Source organism: Paralichthys olivaceus, chromosome 14, assembly GCF_024713975.1.
Source record: "Paralichthys olivaceus isolate ysfri-2021 chromosome 14, ASM2471397v2, whole genome shotgun sequence".
In the NCBI taxonomy this organism is placed as follows: domain Eukaryota; kingdom Metazoa; phylum Chordata; class Actinopteri; order Pleuronectiformes; family Paralichthyidae; genus Paralichthys; species Paralichthys olivaceus.
This window is the reverse complement of record NC_091106.1, coordinates 6,768,922-6,793,216: the sequence shown is the minus strand read 5'-3', so window position 1 is coordinate 6,793,216 and position 24,295 is coordinate 6,768,922. Positions and strand designations below refer to the sequence as shown.

Here is a 24,295-nt window from a genome sequence, read left to right as displayed (position 1 = left end):
CCACATCTACAAAGTCTCTATATATCCTCATGAAGACATTTATATAGCTGGTGTTTGTATGTGGGTGTTCGTTAAATAAAACAGTTTTAAAAAGCACAAGCAGCATGTTAATGGCTGATGCTACAACTCATAAACAGTTTGGGCCTAAATATTTATTTGCTTTAAGTAACAGGAGCGTTTTAAAGCTACGAAGCAGACAAATCAAATATATGAATAAAGCACATTAAAAAACAATCAGAGCTGAACAAAGTGCTGTACAAAAACTAAAGGATACGTCTATAGACTTTTTCCTACTATTCGTTAATTACTTCATTCATTTGTTTTTTATTATTTGAATGATCAGGCTTTTCACAGCTTGTTTATAACTCGTCCCACTTCTTAAACTACTGTGAAAGTTTCATTCTCAAATATATTTGACGTTATAGCGAGTTACTATTTTCCTGAGCTGCGTCGAACACGTACGTAAATGACGCAACAACCTGCTTTAACCGCCGCCGTCCTCTGACACAATCCAAAATGGCCGCCACCATCAGAAGCCTGCTGCGGAGCTCTGTGAGTGAAACTAACAAACATCGTCCACCTGTAGTTCGGTTCTTTATCCACCGGTCGTGAACTCTTATCGATGGCGGGTATCGATGAGTGATCGATCGGTGATCTTAGACAGGACTCACACTGTGGTCCAACCTCTGGTCCACGGCCGCTGTCACAGACACATGCCAGGAACAACATAGTTTAAAGCTAAGAACGAGTTGGTAGTTATTTAGTTATTGATGAGATCATGATTTAAATGTTGTGTAACTGCTAATGTGTTGGTCTTTGTTCCGTTCTGTGCGTGTAGACAATAGATTCAAGTCGCTGTATGAAAACTTTATCAGAAGCAAAGTCAGTTAACAAGGACACTCAACTTAATGTTTCAAACTTCAGCTTCAGATCAGACTTTCACTGTCATTCACAACCCAAACATCACACACGTGCGCATTTACACTGAATGTCATTCTTCTGGTTCACAATGCAGAGAGACAAATGTTAAAGATGAGTGTAAATAGGTACAAAATAGAATGACTTTAAAATACTGCACACGTGTATTGTACACTTGAATATTGCAAAAAGGTAGATTGCTCAAAAAACAGTTGTCTTGTGAAGTGTGCGGATGTTAAAACCTTATATACAGTCAATGGTTAAAACCTGTTCTGTGAACGGAACATAATCCTGTAACTGTCACAGCTCAGTGGAACGCAGCCAACATTAGTCTTCTCACTCAAGCCTGTGTCTTTCAGGGTTTATCAAATGTGATAAATGTTTGTAGTTCGTGTGCAGGATTCATTTCCTGCAGGATAATATCAATTAGACACTTTTTGCACATTGACTTGGAGTTAATGTTTTATTATGACAAAAATAATTTCAAATGAATTCTTCATAACTTATATTAAAAGACAGTTCACTGGAAGAGACTGAAAGTAACTCATGCTTTTTCATTATTTAGTTTTCAAATCCTGTTGTGTTTTCAATATAGGACATTTAAAGGACCTTCGTTTATCATGACCCGTGGGTAAAGTCTGTAGAATTTACGCAGTTTCCCACATGCACAACACAACAGGAGTCTCTGCACGTTCACAGCAGCAAGAAATCTCTGCATTATTCAGGCGAGAGGTGGAGCAGCATGGTGCAGCAGACAGAGACAGGAAGTGATGTATTAACTTAATTAGAACAATCGTCATCAACCCTCCCCCAGACTCGCGGGAGATACCCTGCTTCGAATTCCCCTGAATTTCTACAGACTTTATTCTAGAAGGCCTGAGGGAAAAAGTCACCTAAGACTGTGGAGCCTGTCACTCTCACATTTGCGTTCACACATGCACGTCCTCCTGAGAAAACACAGAATATCTGTGGAGTTCAGTGCGTGTCTGAAAGCAGCTTCAGTTTGGCCTGCAGCAGAAAAAAAACCTGTTTTAGTTTAATGGAGAAGGAATTCAAGTAGTTCAAACACGAGGGAATAAACACCCTTGAATTCATAAAGTGTTGTCAGATTTGTATTACACACACACACACGCGACGACATTGAACTTTAAAAATCCCAAGTTGCAATAAAGTGGCATATTTTCAACCCGTGGCTGATCAATGACTCTTTGTTTTGTCAGGCGAAGTTTGCAGCTGGACGTCTGAACGTCGCAGCAGCAGCAGCTCAACATGGAGTCTCTGGAGCTGCACGAGCTCTCGCTGCTCCTTCCCTGCAGAGAGCCTGTCTCTCCACCAGTACGTCCAAATCCCACATTATAGAACTTTTAGGTCAAGCTCTGCTCTTAGATCCTCAGACTATATCTGTGAAATAAAATCACAATATTAATCCTGTTTAGCCTCGTTAATATACATGAATATAATGTAACCAAAGTTGTGATACCAATGTGTGCAATCTTGCAGTAAGATACAGGAAGAATGGAAGAATTGCCTTGGTTGACTCGTGCAAACTGTGCGTATGAATAAATGTGCTGGACTCGTCTCCATCAGGCTCTTACAGATGGGCTGCTGCTGTCACTCAGCCTGCTCCTGCTTTTAAGGGCACAGCTGTTCTCAACGGGGAGTTCAAGGACATGAGCCTGGACGATTTCAAGGGCAAATACCTGGTTCTCTTCTTCTATCCACTGGATTTGTGAGTAGTGACTCTCAGATGTTCACCATGAGATGAAGTGACTAACACACCTACTCTGCTTGGTGCTCATTTAAATGCTCATCAGTGTGTGTACATGTTAAGTAGCTCTACTGAGGCTGAATGAAAGTATTTCACTCCTCTGCAGGTGAACTGTGGTTATTTTCTGACCATTTTACTCACAGAGCCTTTTCCTCGTCTCTCTGTGTCTCGTGTGTTTGCAGCACCTTCGTTTGTCCAACAGAGATCATTTCCTTCAGCGACAAGGCCAGCGAGTTCCACGACGTCAACTGTGAGGTGGTGGGTGTGTCCGTGGATTCCCACTTCACCCACTTGGCGTGGATCAACACTCCACGCAAGGTACGCTTTTAATCCGAACTCAGCCGCTACTACATGTGTGTTGTTTTGACAATACTTTGTAACAAATAATTCAACTACTGATTTGTCAGACTGGAGGTTTGGGCCACATCCACATCCCTCTGCTGTCAGACCTCAACAAGCAGGTGTCCAGAGACTATGGAGTTCTGCTGGAAGGTCCGGGCATCGCACTCAGGTATGTCCATCAGTTCAACACATCAGTCTGCAGCCCCTATTACAGTAGCCTGGAATTTAACATAATTTAGAATTTCATTTACAGTTGTGTGTGATATGAAGCTATTAAAGTTGCTGGTGACATGCAGTAAATAAACCACAGACCAGACAAACAATTAGTTTACAGATGTGATAAATCCATAGACGGTTTATGAAAATGATCGCAGACTCCAGGTCTGAAAAGTAGAGCCAGTGGGGAAGTGGCTAAAACCTGTTTTCTGTCAAATGACCAGTAGAGTGCAGCTCCTCTGGTGGCAAAAAGAAGTCAGTTTCTATTGAAGTTAATGAAAAAATGAGTGATTTTACTTAGAAACGGGTACAGGAGGAGTAGAAAATAATTATATTATATATATATATATATATATATATATATATATATATATATATGGAGAAAATAGCTGAGACCTTGACTCTGTAGAAAAGCAGTGTGGCTCACACTCCTCAGATGCTCTGCTCAAGCAGGCAGTGTGGCAGCTCTGAGCTGATAACATGAGACGTTGGCCGGTGTGGCCCGGGCGTCAGTCAGGCTCCTCCAGATGTGATCACGGCTGGTTTTCAATAAACCAAGATGGCGCTGGACAAAATGTCAAAGTTAAGGCTTCAAAATGGCAGCTCACAAACTAGTGGCTGACATCACAGTGGGTTGGCACTTCTGTCCCATGTCACTTTTACTTGAGACCATGTTTGCTCCAGCACTGTTTGGTTTCTGACTTTCTGACAATTGTCATCGAGAGAGATTCTTGATCAGTTGTCATTCTTGTCGTTGTGGTGATTCAGGGGTTTGTTCATCATTGATCCAAACGGTGTGGTGAAGCACATGAGTGTCAACGACCTGCCGGTGGGCCGCTGTGTAGAAGAGACCCTTCGTCTGGTGAAGGCGTTCCAGTACGTGGAGACGCACGGTGAAGTTTGTCCAGCCAGCTGGACCCCTGAGTCCCCAACAGTGAGTTCATTCACCCTCTGGACATTTACACATTTCAATGTATCCACCATCAAGATATAAATGTCCCAGTTAGCACCTGTCTCCAACTAATGCATCTCACTCCGTCCTTTTATAGTCAGGTTTTTAAAATAAAGAATTTTTAAGTACTTTAATTTTACACTAGAACATTTCAAATTCAAAATGGATCCTTTAAACTTTATCTACACACTGCATCCTAGGTTTGAAAATGCTGCAGAGACAGTGTCACAGTCACCCGTGTTCCCTTCTTTGGTCTTATAGTAACAACTCGACTACCAGTGGTGAATGCAAAGCGTTGCTAAGTTACCATCAGTAATCATGTACCTTACACAATTGCTATTCCTCACTATTTTTTGCAACTTAACAAACTGCAGAGTCGACAATCTGCTTCCTGTTAACACCTGCACACACGACCAGTGTATGAGTGGTCATGTGGTGCGTGTGTTAGGGTGGATGGAAATGATTTGACACTAATACACTGGTCTAGACCAAGATTGTTTTCATTGTAAAACTAGTGGCAAGTGTGGCTGTAGCCTGGTTGAAGATATTTAATTGTACATCAGTCTGTGTGAGACAGACCATAGTGGAGAGCTGATAGAATAAAGTTCATCTCATATCATTGTGTTTCAGATCAAACCAACACCAGCGGGATCCAAGGAATACTTTGAAAAAGTCAACTGACAAAGTTTCAGCTACAACAGTAAATGGTACAAATGTATAAATAAATGAATTACTTTGTAAAGTTGTATTTAGTCCTACTCAGCTGAACGCACTAATAAATCTATTCTTTGTAGACGACAGCTCTTTGTTTGGATTTGTGTGTAGTGGTTCAGGATAAGTGACCCTATTTTATTCACGGATCTTATTTTCCTGACTGAAGTTAATCACCTGAGCTTCCCCCCGAGACGCTGCCGAAAACGCACTGAACTGCACCACTGTGTGTTCTAATGATAGTAACACACGTCTACTGTGTATGAGCTTATCTAATAAACTGCTCAAACAATATTTACCCTCAGAGTCCAAACCACACTTAATAACCCCTGTACATAAACATGTTTATTTTCTCTTTTTACAGCAAGTTAATATGCAGGTTCAAAATGTCTAATCAGACATCGGTACACAACATGAGGTGCCAAAGTCAACTTCAGTGGGGGAGAACTGGAAGTTAGAAAAAAAAGGCATTGCCCCTTCTCATACAAGTAGGGAACGTACTGTATTTACACAAAATGGAAAAGAAGCAGTTGAAACACTCCGCAGCACTGTGTCTGTGTGTGGTTATGAAAACATCTAGTTTTTAAGTGTACATAAACTTCACTTTGTACAGTGTTTGTGGAAACAAAGCAACCGCCTCATTCCTTTTTGACATTCACAAATGATGCTTCAGGTTAGGCAACAAAAGGAACATGACGGGACGATGGCTTACCCAACGTGTAGAGCCTTTTTAAAGCTTTAAATAATAAACATGAAATGAAGTGTCCACAAGCGAGTCTGCAGATCGTCAAAATGTACCTTCACACTTTGAGACTGAGAGGATGCTCACGATCAGAGAAAGAGAAACCGAAATCAACAGCGCCGACTGAAATGAAAATCTGATGATCCGATGGTTTGGTGAAAACTTCATGCAATTTCAGGCAAGATGTAACAGCGCCACCAGCCCCACCCCAAGCACCAAACAAAAACAACCAAAATGATTCTTAAAAAAAAAAAAACACCCTGTAGTAAATCTGTACAACGAAAATACATTTGGGATCTACATCTAAAGGTACATTATTAAGGTTATATACACTCCCCCCCCCATCCATATATTATCTTTACAAGTAGACTTCATTCAAACCCAGACATTAAGAAAACAAGACTAAACGGGGAAATGGGATCACATCAAACATCCATTTAAAAAAAAATCTGGTCTTATTTACTGTACCTCAACCATGGATCAGTCCCTCTGCTCTCGTCTGTACAGTAAACTACAGCAGGACTAAAATCATCGACTGGATGGACTGCTACTGTAACAGGGAATTAAGAATCGTCAAAATGGGGGGAATGATTCTCAAGTGACGACAGTTTCCTTTCATTTTGAAGTGGAAGTAGGTCTGAACAAACGACTGCACTGTGTGGTCATGAAATTTCGAGTGACTGCAAGAATACAAAATAGAAATCAAGTCAGAACACGGGCACGGATCCAACTCTCTTATATTCTGACACATAGAACAAAAGGCTTTCAATACACTTAAGGCCTCTTCACTGAAGAGAGCTTCACTATTCCATCGATAAACATTTATGTTCTCTGGTCTCAGGTGGGACTGGGTTTTTAAAGAGAAGCCATGTCAGCCTTAACCATTTGCCCCAACCTTTGTTTGAAAGCAACTGATAAAAACAAGACCTGGTGTTTTGATATTTCCGCCACAGGTTTGCTCTTGTTCGCTTTGAGTTTGCGGGCGTGAAAATTCATTCAGAAAAAAAGAAGAAGGAAAAACTACATTGTACGAAGTGAGATTCTCACAATGTCTCTGCAAGAAAGAAAAGTAATAAAGGATGACTTGTGCCCGCCGTCGTAGGCAAATCCATTAATATCCCTGCGTTGCTTCTATGCCGCTTAGTCGATTTTCACATTTGTGTAGATCTTCCTCACAAAGGCACTTGTTCCCATGTATCCAACGGCACCTGCAACACAATGCGGTCTGTGAGTGTCTGTGAAGTGGGACTGACAACTCATGATCACTCTGCAGAAAAATCCATCACAGGACAGGAGAAAGGCGAGCAGTGACATGTTCAGACTGAACAGCCAGATCTCCTACAGACCCAGAAGGCAGCATGTATTAGCGCCTACAGATAAGAGATCGCTCCACTAAAGGTGTTTTAAGATTGATGAGAGACAGCAATGGCTTATCATTCTTCAAGATAAAGAAGGAATGTGACATGAAGTTAAAGGCCCTTTTAGAAACAACATGACAGCAAAACTGCTGCGCATTGTTGCACATTATTCTCAATGGCCTGTGCCGTGCACAAACACTTGCAGTTCCAATAGAACTAGAGATGTTCCGATACTGATACAGCATCTGAGACGCCTCCAATGCTGCTGGAAATGTCAGGTCTAGCATCTGCAAGTACGTAAATACAAAATATTCAAGAACTTTCTTAGTTCTTTCCTCTCACATTATTAATCTCCCTGAGTTACTGCCTTTCTTCATTATTCTGTCATAAAATAAAATCGGATAGATTCAGTTTTAGCAGTATAATCCATGAGTCTTGTACTGCAGCAGACTGGGATCACAGGAATTGGCAAAATGATGTATTATTCCTCTCAGAGTTTTTGTGGTTTAGTGCAGTGTCACAGTATTTAGTCAAACCAGGACTCACCACACATGATTCCTAGAGCAGTGCTGAACACAGCCATGTAACCGAAGTAGAAGGACGTCTGGAACAGCCCGTACATCCTGGAATACATCAGCAGAGCATTTCAACAACATGGAAGGGAGGAATTTGACTTTTCTGTATCATAAAAAGGTATTATAGCCTGTAATGAGGTCATTTAACACAGTTATGTCTGTGAAGATCTCAGTCATCCAGGTCATGGTATATACAAGTGCTAAAAAACAGGACAACTGGACTTCACGCCGTTATGTGATTGACAAATACTGATACTCACTTAGTTTTGAAGAAATAGTAGTAAAAGGAATACATGTAAACGTAAACAGCAGTGGATGCAGCCGAGAGGAAACTTGTCCATTGCCTGGAAATGAGAGTAAAGCAAAAAACTATGGTCAGTAAAAGTGTAATTCTCAATCAGTGAATTCACCATTTCACTCTTTGTTGCCACTGCCAAGGAGGCTATGTTGTCACCCCGTCTGTCGGTTGGTTGGTTTGTGTGTTTGTAAGATCACACAAAATACTACTCCTCGTAGTGTGTGCACTCTGGTGCAGATACAAATAAAAATCTGGATCTAGTGAATTTTATGAGGTTTCATAAAGGGACTGTTTAGCCTCGTTGGAGGTTTGAACTCTACTGAGAGTCATTTTAGCCATTAACTATTCTCAGCCCATGAAATGGGACTTAGTCAGATGAATATAACGTCTGCTGCAAACTGAAAGTGATTATCTTGTGGAATCATCTTGTATGTTCATTGCTAACAGTTACATCCATAAGGGAAATGTCCTTATGGCATTGGGCAAAACACAAAAACACTCACCATCTATAATCCTCAGCATTGAGCAGAAAGTACGTGCAAACGATGGTGACACACACAGTCACAATGCAGAGGATGACCAGGACCAGCATCATGAAGCCGTACACGTAGTAGATTTTGTAGGCCCAGAAAGACGTGAAGATGAAGTACCTGATGAGTGAGGACAATCACTGTTAGCAAGGCTGTGAAGATCAGCTTACAACATATACAACCATCGGTATCGCTGCACAAACTTACATTTCAATGAAAATGGAGCCGAAAGGAAGGATTCCTCCGAGGCAGACGATGACAGCGGGCTCCATGAACCTGATCACAGGATCAAATATGAGTGTTTACGTCAAACTCCCCGCTCCGGGCCGTAGGGATACATGACTTATTGTGTTTTGAGAAGCAAAAAAGAAAAGGTAGACACAGATTGGAAATTCAAGCACAGTCTGACAGTGGCCTTGAGTCACATCTAACATTTCCTGTTGGCAGCAGACCACAGCGCCTGGCAGAGGTTTGTAAATGTTAAATCTACTCGCAGCTTATTGCTTTGCTATTTTTCATTATCCAAAGAGTTTGTGCAGACAGCAAAACCACTTTCTGCTTCTGAGCTGACATCAAACACTTGAACACGAGCCCTACAACACTTTGGATTCATTTCATGCATTAAGAACTGCCCACTCGCTGCCCACTGATCATTCATTACACTTCCCCCTCGCAACAATAAATACAGCATATGCAACGGTGCTTGAAAGCACACTGGAAAATAACTAAATGTGCTTTAATTCTTTTATTCTGATGTTTTTGTGGTTTATTTATCTTTTTATGGTTCATATCATCTAAATCTTTGGGCTTGAATCATTTTTAAGAATGTTATATGAGTAAAAGGATGTTTTATTTCTTAGTGTATAATGTGAACGTACTATCAACTGTCTTCAGCTCTGCTCCGGTGTCACTGAGGCACAGTGCTACAATTTTCTGTAATGGAGAATGAATCGACCCTGTTCAGTTGGGCCACACCTACCATTTCTTCTCGGGGATGGGTCGTGGCACAGCGTTCACTCGGCAGGGGAAGTTTGGCTGTCCCGAGAGATTCCTCCCCAAAATCGTTCCCACGAGGTTTAGTGGCAGGATGACGAAGAAGCAGATACAGCAAACCGCAACCTGTGAGACAAACGAACAAAGATGTATCAACAGACAGTTGGGTTGTCTGTGTTTACAGGAAACATCCAGTGTTTTCATATCGTCCAGAATTTTTATCTTAACTGTTCTTTAGCTGTAGCCGTCAATGTTTTATTATCAATTCAATGACATTAAATCAGCTGTTGAAACTGTTTTTAAAAAAGATGGATCCCCTCATTCCCAGATTTGTATCATTATTGCTCAAAGCCTGATTCAAAAACACCAATGCTCACTAAATCAGATTAAATGAAAACACAGACAGTCTCATGGTTGTTGTGAGATGATTTTTAGGTTCAGCCAGAACAAATTAAAACCCGCCCGCAGAATCTTTCCAGATCTGTTAAAATGAAGAGTTTGTGCTGATACAGTTGGAATAAAGCTTCTTCATAGTGAGATATCGAGATTGACTGATTCTATGTTGTGCTGATAACAACTCTGGAGTGTGGGGTCGAGCCAACAAACTGCTGTTTGTAATTAGGAAGCTGAACAGTTTGGGAGTGAGTCAGGACATGTGTGTGTATATATGTGTTTGTGTGTGTGAGAGCTTTGTAGGTCGGTTTATTGAAATAGCGTGGAAACTTGCAGAAACAAATGAAAATGTGTTTTCTATGACCTGTTTAAAAATGCATTTTCAATGCGATTAAAATAAGACTTTAATCACACACACACATAAACTGGAAACGCTCGACTCGGAGGATGTTGTTCATAACTCTGTGGTTTTTAGGGAAGTGTTTGCTGCATCAGACCCACCATGGTGCCAAATGGGATGGCTCTGGAAGCGTGGTAGTAGATAGCGATGAAGTTGATGAAGAAGGCAGTCCCACACACCATGGCTGGGATCATGAAGGCCCCAATGAACATTTGCTTTATCCATCTTCTGCCTGTGTTGTTGAAACAAATCGAACAGTGTCAGATATAAGGTCAACAGACTCCATGTCCAGGAAATAAGTCAGAGAGAATTTCATTTTTTTGCATTTTCTATTCTCACCTCCTTGTTTTGCATACAAACTTCCCCCAAAGTAGCCATTGACAGGGGAAGTGGCAGCATAAACAAAAATAGCTGTGCTCAGCATGGATCCTCTCCTGTAGAGAAAAAATAAGGCAAGAGTCAAGTCCTGTGAATTCCTCTAGTCCCTCACTGTCTGGACTTTATTATCTCAACCAAAAAGGGTTTTGTTTTTCATGGCAATTTGTTTATTTGTCTGTCAGCGGGATCACTCAAAAACTACTGAGCTGATTTCCATTTTGTAGAGGGGTGGGGCCTGACACAAAGAAGAGTCCAGTAACTCCCTGTCGACACTGATGTGGATATTTTGCAAAACATTTTTTTACAAATGCTTTCCAAGGCATGTGTACATGTAAAACAGAGCTTTTGGGAAACTATGACATCACCGCATACTTCTTGTTTGCCCATTATTGGTTTCAACAATGACTATATACCGGTTTCTCTACACAAGGTTAGTGGATGGAATCGTTGATCTAGACTTTATCGCCATCTACTGGTCCGGCGTGCTTGTCTGAGTTTTTGTTGTCGTTTTTTGGTTCTCGTCTGGATGAAAATTTTTGTAAAAGCAAGGTTTTGAAGATAATGTTTTTTCCTTATTTTGAATTATCCGCAATAGCGTATACGAGGTCTCCATTAAAGAAATAAAGAAAAATTCAAACTTTTATCTCGACATTTACATAAGATTCACTTGAATCCTCTTAAATGTGATTATCTATCATTTAGGCTTTGCTTTCTGCAATTTCACACAACAGATTACTCAATTAAAGGGAAAAAAGGTTTTCCCAGAGGGCTTACATATTTGTTTTTAGCCAAATGTCTTGCCCTTAGCCAACACAGTAATTCAGAGGTGATAAAATATCCGACCCCACCCCATAACTATAAGTAAATAAGAATTCAGCAGTTAGCTGCCAGTTACTCACTCCGTGTACAGATCCTCAACCATAGCGACGATAATGACGATGAGGGAGACGGAGAAGATCTGGCAGCCAGAGCCGATGAGTGAAGAAAAGATCAGTGGGTGGCTTGATGGCCGAAACACATCACCATGTACCTGCTTCCACCCATATTCATCTCCCAGGTCTCTATCCTGTTGGTGCACAGTGACAGAATGACACGATGTGAAGTGAAAAAGATCAGATGAAAGCCAAAACACAGTATTAACTAAAACCCAGAGGGGAAAAAAATTACAAAAAATTAATTTATAAACATAATTTTCATTATAATTCTTCATTCATCAAACAAGTGTGTGCTCATAAGCAAACTTAAAACTTACCATGTCATCCATTTCCTCCTCTTTACTGTATCTGGCATAATCCTTCCTTAGTGTTCTCATGAGAATCATGGACACGAGACCCACCAGGAAAATGACCATCATGAAGGAGTTGAAGATGGAAAACCAGTGAATCTGAAAAAAAAGAGAGAGGAATTGTATGAATGAGGAATAAAAAGTCCAGGCAAGAAAAAGCTTTTTCATCCACAGCCTACAGCTGATGGATTCTAAAAATCATTCTGTTAAACTTCCTTTTAGAGAAACCAGCTGGATTCCTGCCTCGCTGGCAGCAACAGTTTGACAGTCTGCCAAAAAGTTACCAGGTTGGTCAGTTACATCGCACCTAGTGTGGAACAAGCTCGACTTGTACTCACTGTAAGGTCACACACAATTGTGTTGTAACAACATGTCAGTGACGTTCCTGACTGGTATGATAAACATGATATTCAACTCACCCTGTGCTGAAAAAAGGATGGGTCCAGGTACTTGTCAAATCTGTCTTCAAATTTCACATCGGACTTCTTCCACTTCACCTGTGATGAGAAAGATGTATTTAGACCTACATGTTCTCATTCTTCTCTTCATAAAGATATTGCAAAAAGTAAAATGAGCTTTAGCTGATAAAAGGGATCATTATGAACTCACAGAATACGACATTCCGATCCGTGTGTTTGGCACGAGCCGGACTTTCCCCTCGCTGGTCAGATTTACATCAACAATTCTGTTGCCATTGTAGCCAATCTCCAGTTTCTTGTATGTCCACAGATAGTGATCTTCTCCGTTTTCATCTGCCTCACCAACAATCCCTAAAAAGAAGTTGATATGCATTGAATTGAATATCCTGTCATGTAGACATTCCTTCAATTTTATAAAATAAATAATCAGGATGTGGAAATGCCAAATAAAGGTCACATGCTACTCTGCTTGTTAACTTTCTTACAGCATCATCTGTTTTCATCTGTTCTTTTCCATCTTGAGGCTTCAGCTATTGTCAAAGTTTGTCCCTGTTGGCCACTGTAAACAATCGTATAGTCTGAACCAAAATAACAGATGTGAAAGGTGCCTCAGATCATGGTCCAGACCAATGGACCAAATTTTAGTTAATTGCTTGTAGTCTTCAGCTATGACAATATAATGTTTGAATGACGAGGACATTAACTTTGCTGGTAGTAATATGATTACAATATTACAGTGGTAACTTGCAATGAAAGTGAACCAGTTTATTAATTTTCTCCATTCAAATACAAAGACAATGCACTTCATTTAGAGTTGGTGAATACAATAGCCATTTTTTTTTTTTTTTTTTTTTTACAACTTTCCAAAATCAGCTACATGCCCGTCTACAAACCAATCAATCTCAACTATAGGTAGTTGCAGCCCACGTGGACGATGATAGGACGAACATATGGTAAACAATATTCTTTAGTCCACTCCCTTCTTCTATTCTTTAGTTCCTTGCAGTGTGAAAACCAACCAAACCAGATCAAGTGTAACAAAGACATGAACCATGGTTTAGAGTGTGGTCCACACTTTCAAGTGTGACAATGTCATATATGCAACAGCCTTGAAAACCCCCCACTTCCATGAAGGTCTTACTGTTTTTAGTGAAATTGCTCTGGAGAGCTGTTGTGTCCACTTTATGGTCATTTTGGAGGTTGCAGTTTGTGTTGTTGGATTATTTGGCTTTACATGGTAACAAGGTGCTTCTATTATTTTGTCCACCCCGCCATTATTAATGAAGGCAGGATAAATAAGAGAACACATTCCTTTCTTCATTTTTCAGTGTAGTTCAAAAGAAACATTAACTACGTCCTCCATACAAGTTTTTGTTAGCTGATGTTTTTTTGATTATTAACCTCACACATGTGATCTGAGGATGATTGGACACAGGGCATTTTAAGTGTGCTGTGGTTCTAAAGGTTTGATGTGAATAACCCCAGCTACACATGCCAACGTCTCCACATGAACCCTGGTTCCTTTACCACATTGGCAAACCGGACATGAGGTCAAAGTCTGTATCATATAAGCATACAACAATGTGTGGGCAAATGTCACTGACCCACCCACAACCTTCAATCAGATTACACAGTTGTGTTTGAGCGGCTGTGGGAGTGGCACTGTAGTCCAACCCGCTGCCACACTGACAGCTTGTGAGAGTTCTAAGAAGAGTCTAATGACAGTGACTCATTTATATCCTCCTTAGCATAGAACCACAATGGAGCATTTCACTGTCAAGTCTGTCATCCAAAGCTCTTTCCTACCTGTGAATGTACCACAGCAACTCCACACAGGTCAACACAAGCATGCTTTCATTATTTGGCCATTTCTTTAGGGCATCTCTTACCCCAGATGGGCAGGTCATCGATGTACATTTGGTACCAGTAGTGATTCTTTATAGCATAGACAAAGGCATCCCGTTTGGCTTTGTCCAGGTCGATCTCACAGTACGTCGTCTGCATGACTTCATCTGCACGGATCAAAAACACAGCATAATCTGTTAGAAATGTCAAAACGTGTGGACTAGAAAAAAAAAAGTCACCCATCACTAAGTGTGAGCTCAGCAGGTGGTAGTCGGTGCAACGGTGGAGTTACCTTTGAACTTTATGTCGAGGCCACTGAATTCCAGCTCCACTCCCTGCAGAGCCTCTCCGAGCGTCTCATGGTAGTGACTGATGGTCTTCTTGGAGCCCGCGCAGAAGGGCAAAGAGAAGTACTTGTACGTCTCCTGGCGGTTGTGGTAAGGCCCCACTGTGTTCATCCATAAAACGACCTCCTCCTTATCTGTGTACTGCAACACGTCAAACACAAGGACTCTTAATACATTTGCAGGAATGCTACACCAGTTCTGCTCGTCCTGCTGGTTTCATACTGCAGCTATCTGGTATTACAGGGGGAAATAGTTCGACTTTAAATCAGCACAAAATCACACCTACTAATGACAACACAGACACGGCAACGATGGGTTTAAACCCTTTTGAAGATTCCTTCTTTATAGCGGAATTATAATCACACCATCTCTCAGACTGATGACTAGAAGCACGTTATTTTATTCAAACGAATGCAAACACATGGAAATGTTACAGTCTTAGTACAACTCTGATAAAGGCGATGCACTTGAGAAACAGTGGACTGGCGTGTTATCATATTAACATTGTAAGCTAATTGACCAAGCTTTAAATAAAAGTCAGCGATAAACCACAGTGTAACACAGTTTATTAACCTGTTAACTAGTTAATAACGGAGGAAACAGCGACAGGCCCTGCCGCTGTTTAACCAGTGTTTCTGCTTCCAGTCAGTGTTAGCTATTAAAAACACAACAATAGCAGTCGTGGCTTCAGGGGAATTGTTAAGTGACATTTTCCCAAGGCTACAAGGCTCAGGTGTTGTTTGTGTTCGTGGTTCCTACTTTGTTTAGCAACTAACTAGAACGAACGAGTTTAACTTCAGTGCAGTTTCCGCCGGTGCTCAAGGAAAGCTTGTGTGGAGACCGTGCTAACGAGCTAGCAGGCAAAGGCTAGCCATAAGCACTTAGGCCGATAAGTGGAGACAAGTTAGCGAGCTAACTGTGTGTCTGTGTAGGAGAGCTAGCCAAGAGTGGAGAAATAACCCGACGGGCTGCAGCTAACACGGTGTCATGTCTGTAAATCATCCCCCTCTGGTGAGCAGCTAGCCGTCGCAGCTACAGTTAGCAGCTTGCACAGAGCACAAACGTCCATTATTTTCAAGGCTCCCCCTTTTTTTCAATCGGCCTCTCAGACGCTGTTTTACCGTGTGTTCGTGTTCGTCTGCGTCCACCGGTAATAACGAACCCACGATGGCGAGGAGCGCCGCCGCTGCCACCTTCCACCGGGAGGATCCCATCGTTATCGGAGAAAGTGAGCAGAAAGATCGGGGACGTTAGCTTCGCGGGGCTATCCCACCTTCTTCCTGGTTGTATGACAGAGGCGATTTTTTTGGATGCTCTCGTACGCATATGGCGTAAGCGCGTCGCCACCGCACAGCGCACGCACGTCGGATTGGCCGAGTGGAGTCACGTGGCTCGAAGTGTCCAATCCGCGCGGAGAGCGGTCCAAGCAGCGGTGAATAAAGAAACCGTGTCCGCAAGCTTCAGCCACGTCATCCGCCTGCCGGGACCGGAGCTAGAGCTGCGACTGACGGATCTGCTGCAGGAAACACAAGCTCTGCCCCACGCAGCCTGTTCCATTCACAGCCTGCCCCGTGACCCGAGGCCTCCACACGTCTCGGAGCAATATCACCCGCGTAGTTTGAAATGTTCTCACCCGCCACCAACGATGATTTTCTGTGAGGTGTGCATCGTCATGCTCCCCCGAGGATAACACATGCAACTTATACCGGAGTTAAACATGTAAAAGTTCAGTAATAGAGAGGCAATAAGAAAAGTTATATCTCTCACTACCAGAAACCTATAGAGGCTTCAGTTTGCAACTCAGTGATAAAGTTAGTTTAACTCATCAGAACTATACCACTCAAGTTTAATGAAAATTGGCATGTAGTTTTTATTTGACAATGCTCCATCTGCAGTTGAATTTCAGCTGAATTTCTCTTTCACTCTTCAAAAAGTGGGATAATACTAGTTAAAGTCTTCTTTGACAGGTCACATCGTTCTGAGCTTTATAATGTTAAGAAAATAAGAAAGAAAGTTGAGATACATACATGAAACTACAATGGCACTTTGAGGAGCACATAACTCAGTCAAGGCCCAACAGTTCCCATATGAAACCATTTGTAAATTCACCAGATCCAGATTTTTGTTTGGTTCTGCACCCACTTGCACACACTCATACATATCATATCATTCCTCAATGAGTTAGATTTGTAGTAACAGAGTGCACATTAGGCTGTACTGTAGTGTATTACAATTTACAGAGGAAAAAAAATACAGCTCTGTCAAGATTATCAATTTTATTGTAAGCATGAAGCATAGGAATGTGAAATTACCACAGGTAAACTTATACATCTTGACATTTTGATTTCACAGGATGAACAAAGTGAAAGGGGGTGTGGTACAATTTACTATAACAAACTGCTGAATATATTGTTGAACTGACAGCAGTGAGAATACTAAGATTAGGTGTTTTACTGAAACCACACCTGTGATAACCATGCAGGTCAGGGGTCAGATGTTTTCCTGTTTTTCTACTTGTATTATTCTGAGCTGTTACTGATATATACAGTATATACCTGTGAAGCCTTGGATTAATAAATTGATTATCTCATATTATAGATGAACATTGTCACCACACAAACACACCCAGCAGAGGGCCCCTACTGAAGCAATCTCATCTGAAAAATAATTCACATTAAAATTATTATTCATAGTTCTGTTAAGTCAGGATGAATCATTGTTGACAGATAATAAAAAGCCAGCAGTTAAGAATCTAATGCCTCCTCAGCAATTTCAACTTTACAAATAAAAGCTACAGCTATTGATTTGCCGAAATAATTGTATTTTTATTCAACGCAAACATTGAAATGAATCATCTGAAATGTGGCGTGGTTCTTCTGTTTCCATCATCTTGCCCACATTACAACGACAGCACAAAGTTCCTGCAGGGGAGAAATGACATGATGAGATACACAAACATGTGGTAGAAATAAAACATCCCAGAATATAACCACTTGAAGCATTATCAGTGACATGTTTTCTCACTTAATGATGTCAGGCACACGAGGGTCTCGGTACAAGCCGTTGTGCAGGTACCCATGAGAACCATCAAATGAAACTATCTTCACCCGCTCTGCATTCTGGGCACTCACTGCCACCTCGTACAACTGGGACAGAAAGGCAAATTAAGTTCAGTCCTCCAAAAACAAAAAAGTTATCCTGCAGAAGACACTCTGTTCCAGCTCTAATCACCACCTCAGTTTACATAGATGAAAAGAAGCTCTTTGTGCCAGAAGTACCTGCTGAGCAATCCGAATGGGAACTATGTGATCGTCCTCTGAATGAAGGAAAAGTATTGGACTTCTAATTTTCTTCAAACTGCAGGCAGACACATATAAAAAACTATATTACTGGTAGTAACAACATTATTTGTGAATCAGTGTTTGATGTCATGCGTCAGCTCATATTTGACATTAACCATGAGTTCATGAAAACTTACTTTTCCTCATTAGGAAAAACAACCTTGTTTCCTGCCCATGGTTCTGGGAAAAAGTATCCGGTGCCTGGAAGTTTCCAGTAATACTTCAAACAGGAAGAAATAGAACATATCAGGGTTTTGTGTAATTCAGTGGCAGCAGCATGATAATAACAAATCTAATGCCAAAAGTTTGGTGAAGCTACCCAAGTAAATGGATGGCCTGTAATCGGCTGTGCAGCAGTATTAAATGCACCCTCCAAGATGACACCGTCAAGAACTACACCTGAAAACAAGAAATCGTTGCCATTTTTTAATTTAGAAATCACCTCCACTTAATTATGTTTGTCAAATTTCACTGGTAGCAACACTTACCTTGCTCAGTCAGTTTTGCTGCAGTGTTGGTGCCCACGCTGCACAGAGATGTGAAAAACAGCAACCTCAGTTTCTACATTTTGTCTATTACTTCAATGATTAGCTCACTAAAGCGCAAACCTCCACCAAGGACAAACAACCTTACACAGGATTGTCTAGGTCTCATAGTAGCGTATAAAAGAAAAAAAGAAGTGAAAAAAACCTGGCTCTGCCCGTAATTCTGCAATTGCACTGAAATTGAACTGGTTCATATCAGGCCCCATCCCTCCATTAAGTTTGGGTGGAATTAAATTTTTGGTTTTTGTAAAATCCTTCATCAGACACAGGTGACAACCAACCAGAGAGAATTATTATTGATATCAATAATACCAAACAGTTTCTTCTTTAACTACTCCTGATGGTGGCATTTTAGCTGAAGCCTGATTTCGATTACTTCCATCATGAATGATGTATTTTACCTTCAGAGAATCAGTTTGTTTGGTATGAAGTCAGTTCCAGTTTCTACTATTTCTAGTAGTAACAGTTCTAGATGGTGACATATTTCAGCAGTTTGTATCAAGATCCACCTGCAACACTGTGTTTTTGGTTTCCTGTGTTTCTGTGTGTGTGACTGTTGTCATTCCAAAATGGAGCGACACTTGCGAGGTAGTTCAGGCAGTCAACTCGAGCTGAGCTGCTCTAATGATGTGACATGCCTCACTCGCTACAATCCATCTAACATACACACCCTCCGAATGTGGAGGTCTATTTAAGCTATTTAACTCTCCCTTTGCTTTTCAATGCCTCAGCTGCCCTGCATCAGAATCACTTCCTGTTGATTCAGCCCCCAAACTCCAAGTTCTGCTGCTGCAATACATGTTTGAAGTGTGAGTTGTCAAACTGAACTGTTTGTGGTCTACCCTGTTTAAAACTAAGGACTCCCTACTTAACATGCTCCAATCATGAGCTGCATTAGGTAAATAATTTAAGACACTCATTTGTGTAACCATTCCCTATTTTAGAGAAATCTTTGGATATTTCGTTCTTGTGAGTTTAAGTTTTCTGAAGATTAGTGTTTTTGTGTGGAGCTATTGTCTTCATCTCTTCAGTCATTATGGCTCAAGCCAACTGCTACAGATGAAAATCTGTTAAAAATGGATAACAAAAGTTATATTAAAGTGCAAATGTGGCAGTCTGTTACTTCAAAGCTTAATGTAAAAGAAATAAGAATAGTATACAGTGCACGATCTCGACAGCAGTGTACAGACTTTGAGTTGTTTCCGTCTCACCCGGTGCCAAGAGAGTGTCCCCAGAAGACAACCAGGCTGCTTCCACTGCGAGCTTTGACCCAGTTGTACAAGTAAAGGGCGTCAGTGGTCAGTCCGGCCTCAGTCGGCTCCCCAGTGGAGTCTCCAAACCCTGCCAGAGTTTCTCATGTCAGCTGCTGCTCACAGATACATCACGCAGCTGCCTCGCTCTGCCACAAGGTGGCAGTCACTCAGAGGGGACCCTGCACTAGAGGCTGACCTTCAGTTGAACTGCTGTCTATTAACTGTCTCACAACAAGCAAGTGATCAAGCTGCACAGTGACTCTACAGTGATGGTGAATTATATGAAATCAATGTGAGAAGCTCGCGTGCTACAGTGAGAGGGGAAAGACGCATAGAGATGGAAAACATATTTAAAAGAAGACTCATAAATCTTCGTCAGCACCAACCTCTGTAGTCAGGCACAAGCACGTGGTACCCAAGTGCACTCAATATCTGTTGACATAAAAAGGCTTATTTATCATCATAATGGCTACTAAGACGTTATATTTTTTATTACAGTGCCATAAAAATAATATGTTTGTGCTGTTGGTCACTCACTTTTGCCACTCCCACCCGATGAGAGGCTGCCCTGTTGGAATGATTCACACACAACACAAGTGCCAATAAATTGGTGTTTTTGGAGAAAAAAAAGGAAAAGAAAAAATATGTCCAGTGGTGTGGAACTTCTTCTCTCTGCCTCTGCAGGAGCCAACTATAAGACAAATGCATTATTCATTATACCTTGTGCCCGTGTTCCCATGAAGATATAGGAAAACTGGCCTTCCATCGCTTAAAGTGTTCTGGTACCACGCCAAGTCCTTCCCCTGTGCCTCCTTCCAGCGACTTTCAGGGACAGTGTGCCTTAAGCAGTTTGAAACCACAAACTGGCTCAGAGACATGACTGATAATGAGATCATTAAAAAACTGGTATTCTCCTTTTCTTTTTGCCTTTTTTCACCAATGCTGGATAAAGAAACGGTCAAACTTGGCTTATACTCACCATACGCCGAGGGAGATTCCCTCCTCTGATGTTAAGTACATGTTGATGGTGTGATTAAGGGAGAGATCAGCAGGTTGGCGGAGGTCAAGGAAGAATGGCACACTGACTACAAAAAGGAGAACAAGAGAGGTGGGCCCCTTTTCTGTGAGCGAGTGGATGATTTACAGTGCTTGTTAGAGGCAGACAGGGGTTTTTCTCTTACTTCGATGAGTGTAAACAAAGTGCTGAATTAATTCTGGGAGTTTTGTCAGCGAGGTGGGCACCAAAATGAAGACAACAAAGAAGACCAATAAGCTTCTTTTAAGCCACCACCGGGACCTGGACACAGACAGAGAGAGAGAGAGACGGTCTGTTAACCATCCAAGCTTCATCTTAAATGTGTCAGTGAAGGCCAAGGAGCCTCCAGGTGTCTCTGAGCTCCTGTTCACCCCTGGTGTTGACATCTGATAATCCAATCACAGGTGGATCACCGATCACTCACCATGTCCACATAAAGAGGTGGTCTGGTCCTGGTTCAAATATTTGTTGTATTGTAGTTTCATAACTAAGACATACAAGTACAGAACATTTTGGTAAAGTGTCAATAAGTATAGATCACCATCTGTTTATTTAACAATAGTTGTCATTGATTATTTTACCTTGGCCAAGAAAGCTATGTTTTCCCCTGTGTCAAGCATGATGACACAAAAACTACCAGACAGATTTCCATGAAACGTAATGAGACATGGACAGACATGTTTATATTTTGAGAATTATTTTTCTATATATATTTATTACACTATCTACTACGATATTTATACATTCTGTATTGCTAAAATCAGATGTCTGAGAAAGAGCTTGAGGCATCACCAGCAAATAATTCCTTTAACAGGAGCTTTAGGTGTGTGAATTTTCTCTTTTCAAAACATTTTATGATATTTTGTCGATCCAGCACCCATGGGTGGGGCATTTGCCATTAAAGAGCCCATTAAAATATGATGCAGATCTGCAAAAAGGGCAGATCCAGACAGTTGTGAGATTAGGCTCTTTTTTTGTTTATTTTTCAACATTTTCACCAATTTCTCAAAGAATAATTCATGGATCCTGTGTGTTTAATTTTCTGCAGCTTATTTGAATTTAAGGGGTCTCCTCTGAGTGTCTTTCCACTTTGTGATTTGAAATGCCCTCTGGATACCTGTCCAATCTGAAGTGCCACAACACCAAATCATCACCAGGCAACATTGCTACTCTTTAAATCCCAACGTTCTACTTCAACCTCTTTACATCTGAACTCAGCTCAACCTCTGTTTCATTTCAGCTGCAGAGGTGGGACTTTGGGTGATTCAGGGATTGTGAGGTGCATCAGTAAAGGGGAGAGCAGTTCCAGGGTAGTGAGTGCTGTAAAAATAAGTACCTGTAGCTGCATGGAGGCAAAGCTTGAGAAAATATGACCTCCAAACAGCAGCTTCCATTAAGGAGATGGTGAAACCGATGCAGCAGATATAGACCTACATGAGGACACTCTCAGGACCACTGGCATATGCAGAGCTGCTCCGCACATGTCTCACCTTGCAGGATTAATATGGAAACATTAATATAGAAGAGAGTAATTGAATAATCTATTAAGGAGAGCAGGCGGTCATTGGAGTCAGGCCTTGACTCCTTGAAGCCAGCGGCTGACAAAGAGGAAGCTATTCAGACTATTACCAATTAATGGACAATACATCCCACCCCCTCCATTAACACTCTCATCAGCCAGAAGAGCCCTTTTAGTCCAAGACTGATTCCTCCACAGAGCTCGGAGGGAAACACAGAGGACGTGGTTTATTCCAGCAGCCATCCGACTGTGGTCTCATCTGTCCACAGTAATCCACTTTGATATTCAGATCTTTTCCTGAAGTTGGCAGTGAGCTCATATGGGACTTTTTAATGAATCAACACCTGCAGTGTGATGTCTTCTGGACAAACTCTTGTTCATGCAACAGAAATTCAGAATCCTGCACTTTTGCACACTTTGTGTATTTTTAATCTGAGATTTGATGACTTCTCCTAAAGTGAGCCAAAGTTCTCCGAAATCAAAATATAGAAACATCGTACTTTTATAAAGGTGGCACAACTCTTTGTACATTGAAACTGTTCTGGATCAAATTTGCCCTGCATCTACTCAAATGAATTTTAAATCCACCAGAGTGGGTCAAATCAAGGAAAAAATGGTTTAAGGAGAATCTTGAGACTGTGAACCTTAAGGTTAAGGTCCAATAAGCAATTTTTCCATTTTAAATAGTTCTGTGGGTGGTATAGTCTTTTCCCTCCATCACTCTATACACTCATATTGGCTAAGTGAAAACAGATGTAGTCATGTGTCACTAGTGTTGAAGAACTCAAACATTTTACCTCAGTAAAGTACAAAGAAATAGACAAGAAATGGACTCAGGTAAAGGTAGTACATTAACTTCTCTACTTAGAAAACATAAGCAAGCACTTGTTTTTTAATCTATATAAAGTATTACAACTAAAAGTAATTGCTGAGTGTATCCTGGTCCCATTATGTCTGAGGCGGGGTTTTATATTACCTGCCTGCTCTGATTGGATCAACTCCCCTTTTCTTATTGATAACTTATTGTTAACAATATGAATATGAAACACAATGCAGAGCAAAGATGTTCTGGTGTAGAAAGCACAGATATGTGTTTGATATGTATAGTGGAGTAGAAGTATAAAGTACCAGAAAACCAATCCACTTAAGTAAAGTACAGATACATGAAAGATGTACTTAGAACAGTACTCTGCTACATCTCAGCCACCTTATCAGTGTCACATTTGTATTGACTGTGGTCGTTGGATCCTGACTCAATCATTATTTCTTCTAACTATATCTGTAAATAAGTGAGTGAGTGAAACATGATGTCAGACACTAAACCGCTGCAACTTAAAGCCTTTCAAACTTGATTCTCTTGTTTCGTTGATTTGTAAACAAGTGAAAACAGTCATCCACAGTTACTAACATCACGTGCAGAAAGTTAGAGAGGTAATCCAGTGGACTCACAGTGACTCCTCCTTCCTCTGCTCAGTCCTCTGAGCTGCAGCCACTCCGGAAGTCGAAGGAGTCTGTTGAACAACTCGTCTCTTCATGGCGTCTCCTCGTCAGTCACACTGACAGTATATATGATGTATGTGTGTTTGTTCACTTCTCCTCTGGATCCAGTCTCACAGTTCTCTGACTCTTGACGAGCAGCGAACACAAGTTTGATCAAAGTACAGTTAGAACATGACGAAGGGGAGGAACCGGTGCTTGTTAAGGGGGCACTGCTTTATATCGTTTTAACATAAAGCACAATACATGTTGCACACAACGCCACCTTAAATACAGTACACTGATGGAAATCTGAAAATACAAGAGGCTGGATTTCCGAATGTGTCTCTGTGTATTTTATTAGAAGCTTTCAACACAGAGAGTCACAGGGATCTCAGAGTGTTGATGGAGAACAGTCAAATGCAAGCATCCTATTAAGTAGAGCTAAGGCTGTTTGTCTGAGCCACTTCAGACTGGTTCTGTGCACAAACAGTTCAGGTCATAAAAGTTACTTTTCAACTACGAAATGTAGTGTTCCACCCTCTTTATATACAGTCTATGGTTCCACTACTACAACCCTGTGTACTGTTCCTGTCTTTATCCCTTAATCTGCAGTACAGGTCATAAATCCTGCCTCTTCCATGTTAGTGGATGG

At 41.2% G+C, this 24,295-nt stretch overlaps 3 protein-coding genes across 3 annotated transcripts; 1 reads left to right on the top strand and 2 right to left on the bottom strand.

Moving 5' to 3' along the window:
• The first annotated feature begins 436 nt into the window (after positions 1-436).
• prdx3 (peroxiredoxin 3) lies at positions 437-4,996 on the top strand. Its single transcript, XM_020092832.2, has 7 exons — positions 437-552; positions 2,139-2,253; positions 2,506-2,647; positions 2,869-3,004; positions 3,094-3,197; positions 4,013-4,178; positions 4,827-4,996. The coding sequence occupies exons 1-7, from the start codon at positions 517-519 to the stop codon at positions 4,875-4,877; spliced, it is 750 nt and encodes a 249-aa protein (XP_019948391.2). The 5' UTR covers positions 437-516; the 3' UTR covers positions 4,878-4,996.
• Positions 4,997-5,234: 238 nt separating this feature from the next.
• tm9sf3 (transmembrane 9 superfamily member 3) lies at positions 5,235-15,802 on the bottom strand. The gene is made up of 15 exons (XM_020092812.2): positions 15,592-15,802; positions 14,416-14,611; positions 14,168-14,290; positions 12,469-12,629; positions 12,279-12,356; positions 11,827-11,958; positions 11,474-11,640; positions 10,536-10,630; positions 10,298-10,428; positions 9,390-9,529; positions 8,618-8,686; positions 8,384-8,530; positions 7,843-7,926; positions 7,554-7,630; positions 5,235-6,857 (listed from the first exon to the last, which is right to left on the bottom strand). Exons 1-15 carry the CDS (start codon positions 15,682-15,684, stop codon positions 6,790-6,792), a joined length of 1,761 nt encoding a protein of 586 aa, XP_019948371.1. The 5' UTR covers positions 15,685-15,802; the 3' UTR covers positions 5,235-6,789.
• A 929-nt stretch (positions 15,803-16,731) lies between these two features.
• LOC109633178 (lysophosphatidylserine lipase ABHD12-like) lies at positions 16,732-23,854 on the bottom strand. The gene is made up of 13 exons (XM_020092823.2): positions 23,614-23,854; positions 20,791-20,906; positions 20,589-20,694; positions 20,330-20,449; positions 20,147-20,177; positions 19,996-20,041; positions 19,568-19,697; positions 18,300-18,337; positions 18,131-18,210; positions 17,949-18,031; positions 17,749-17,827; positions 17,495-17,616; positions 16,732-17,391 (listed from the first exon to the last, which is right to left on the bottom strand). The coding sequence occupies exons 1-13, from the start codon at positions 23,697-23,699 to the stop codon at positions 17,370-17,372; spliced, it is 1,059 nt and encodes a 352-aa protein (XP_019948382.2). The 5' UTR covers positions 23,700-23,854; the 3' UTR covers positions 16,732-17,369.
• Between the last annotated feature and the right edge of the window lie 441 nt (positions 23,855-24,295).

Coding starts and splice junctions, on each gene's coding strand:
- tm9sf3 (XM_020092812.2), bottom strand. CDS start 15,684: ATGGGATCCTCCCGGTGGAAGGTGGCAGCGGCGGCGCTCCTCGCCATC. Junction 10,631..11,473: donor GTTGAGGATCTGTACACGGA/GTGAGTAACTGG, acceptor TTTTCTCTACAG/GAGAGGATCCATGCTGAGCA. Junction 6,858..7,553: donor TGCTCTAGGAATCATGTGTG/GTGAGTCCTGGT, acceptor ATTGTGTTGCAG/GTGCCGTTGGATACATGGGA.
- prdx3 (XM_020092832.2), top strand. CDS start 517: ATGGCCGCCACCATCAGAAGCCTGCTGCGGAGCTCT. Junction 553..2,138: donor GAAGCCTGCTGCGGAGCTCT/GTGAGTGAAACT, acceptor TTGTTTTGTCAG/GCGAAGTTTGCAGCTGGACG. Junction 2,648..2,868: donor TTCTTCTATCCACTGGATTT/GTGAGTAGTGAC, acceptor GTGTGTTTGCAG/CACCTTCGTTTGTCCAACAG.
- LOC109633178 (XM_020092823.2), bottom strand. CDS start 23,699: ATGAAGAGACGAGTTGTTCAACAGACTCCTTCGACTTCCGGAGTGGCT. Junction 19,698..19,995: donor GCTTGTGCCTGACTACAGAG/GTTGGTGCTGAC, acceptor AAACTCTGGCAG/GGTTTGGAGACTCCACTGGG. Junction 17,617..17,748: donor CCATTCGGATTGCTCAGCAG/GTACTTCTGGCA, acceptor TTTCTGTCCCAG/TTGTACGAGGTGGCAGTGAG.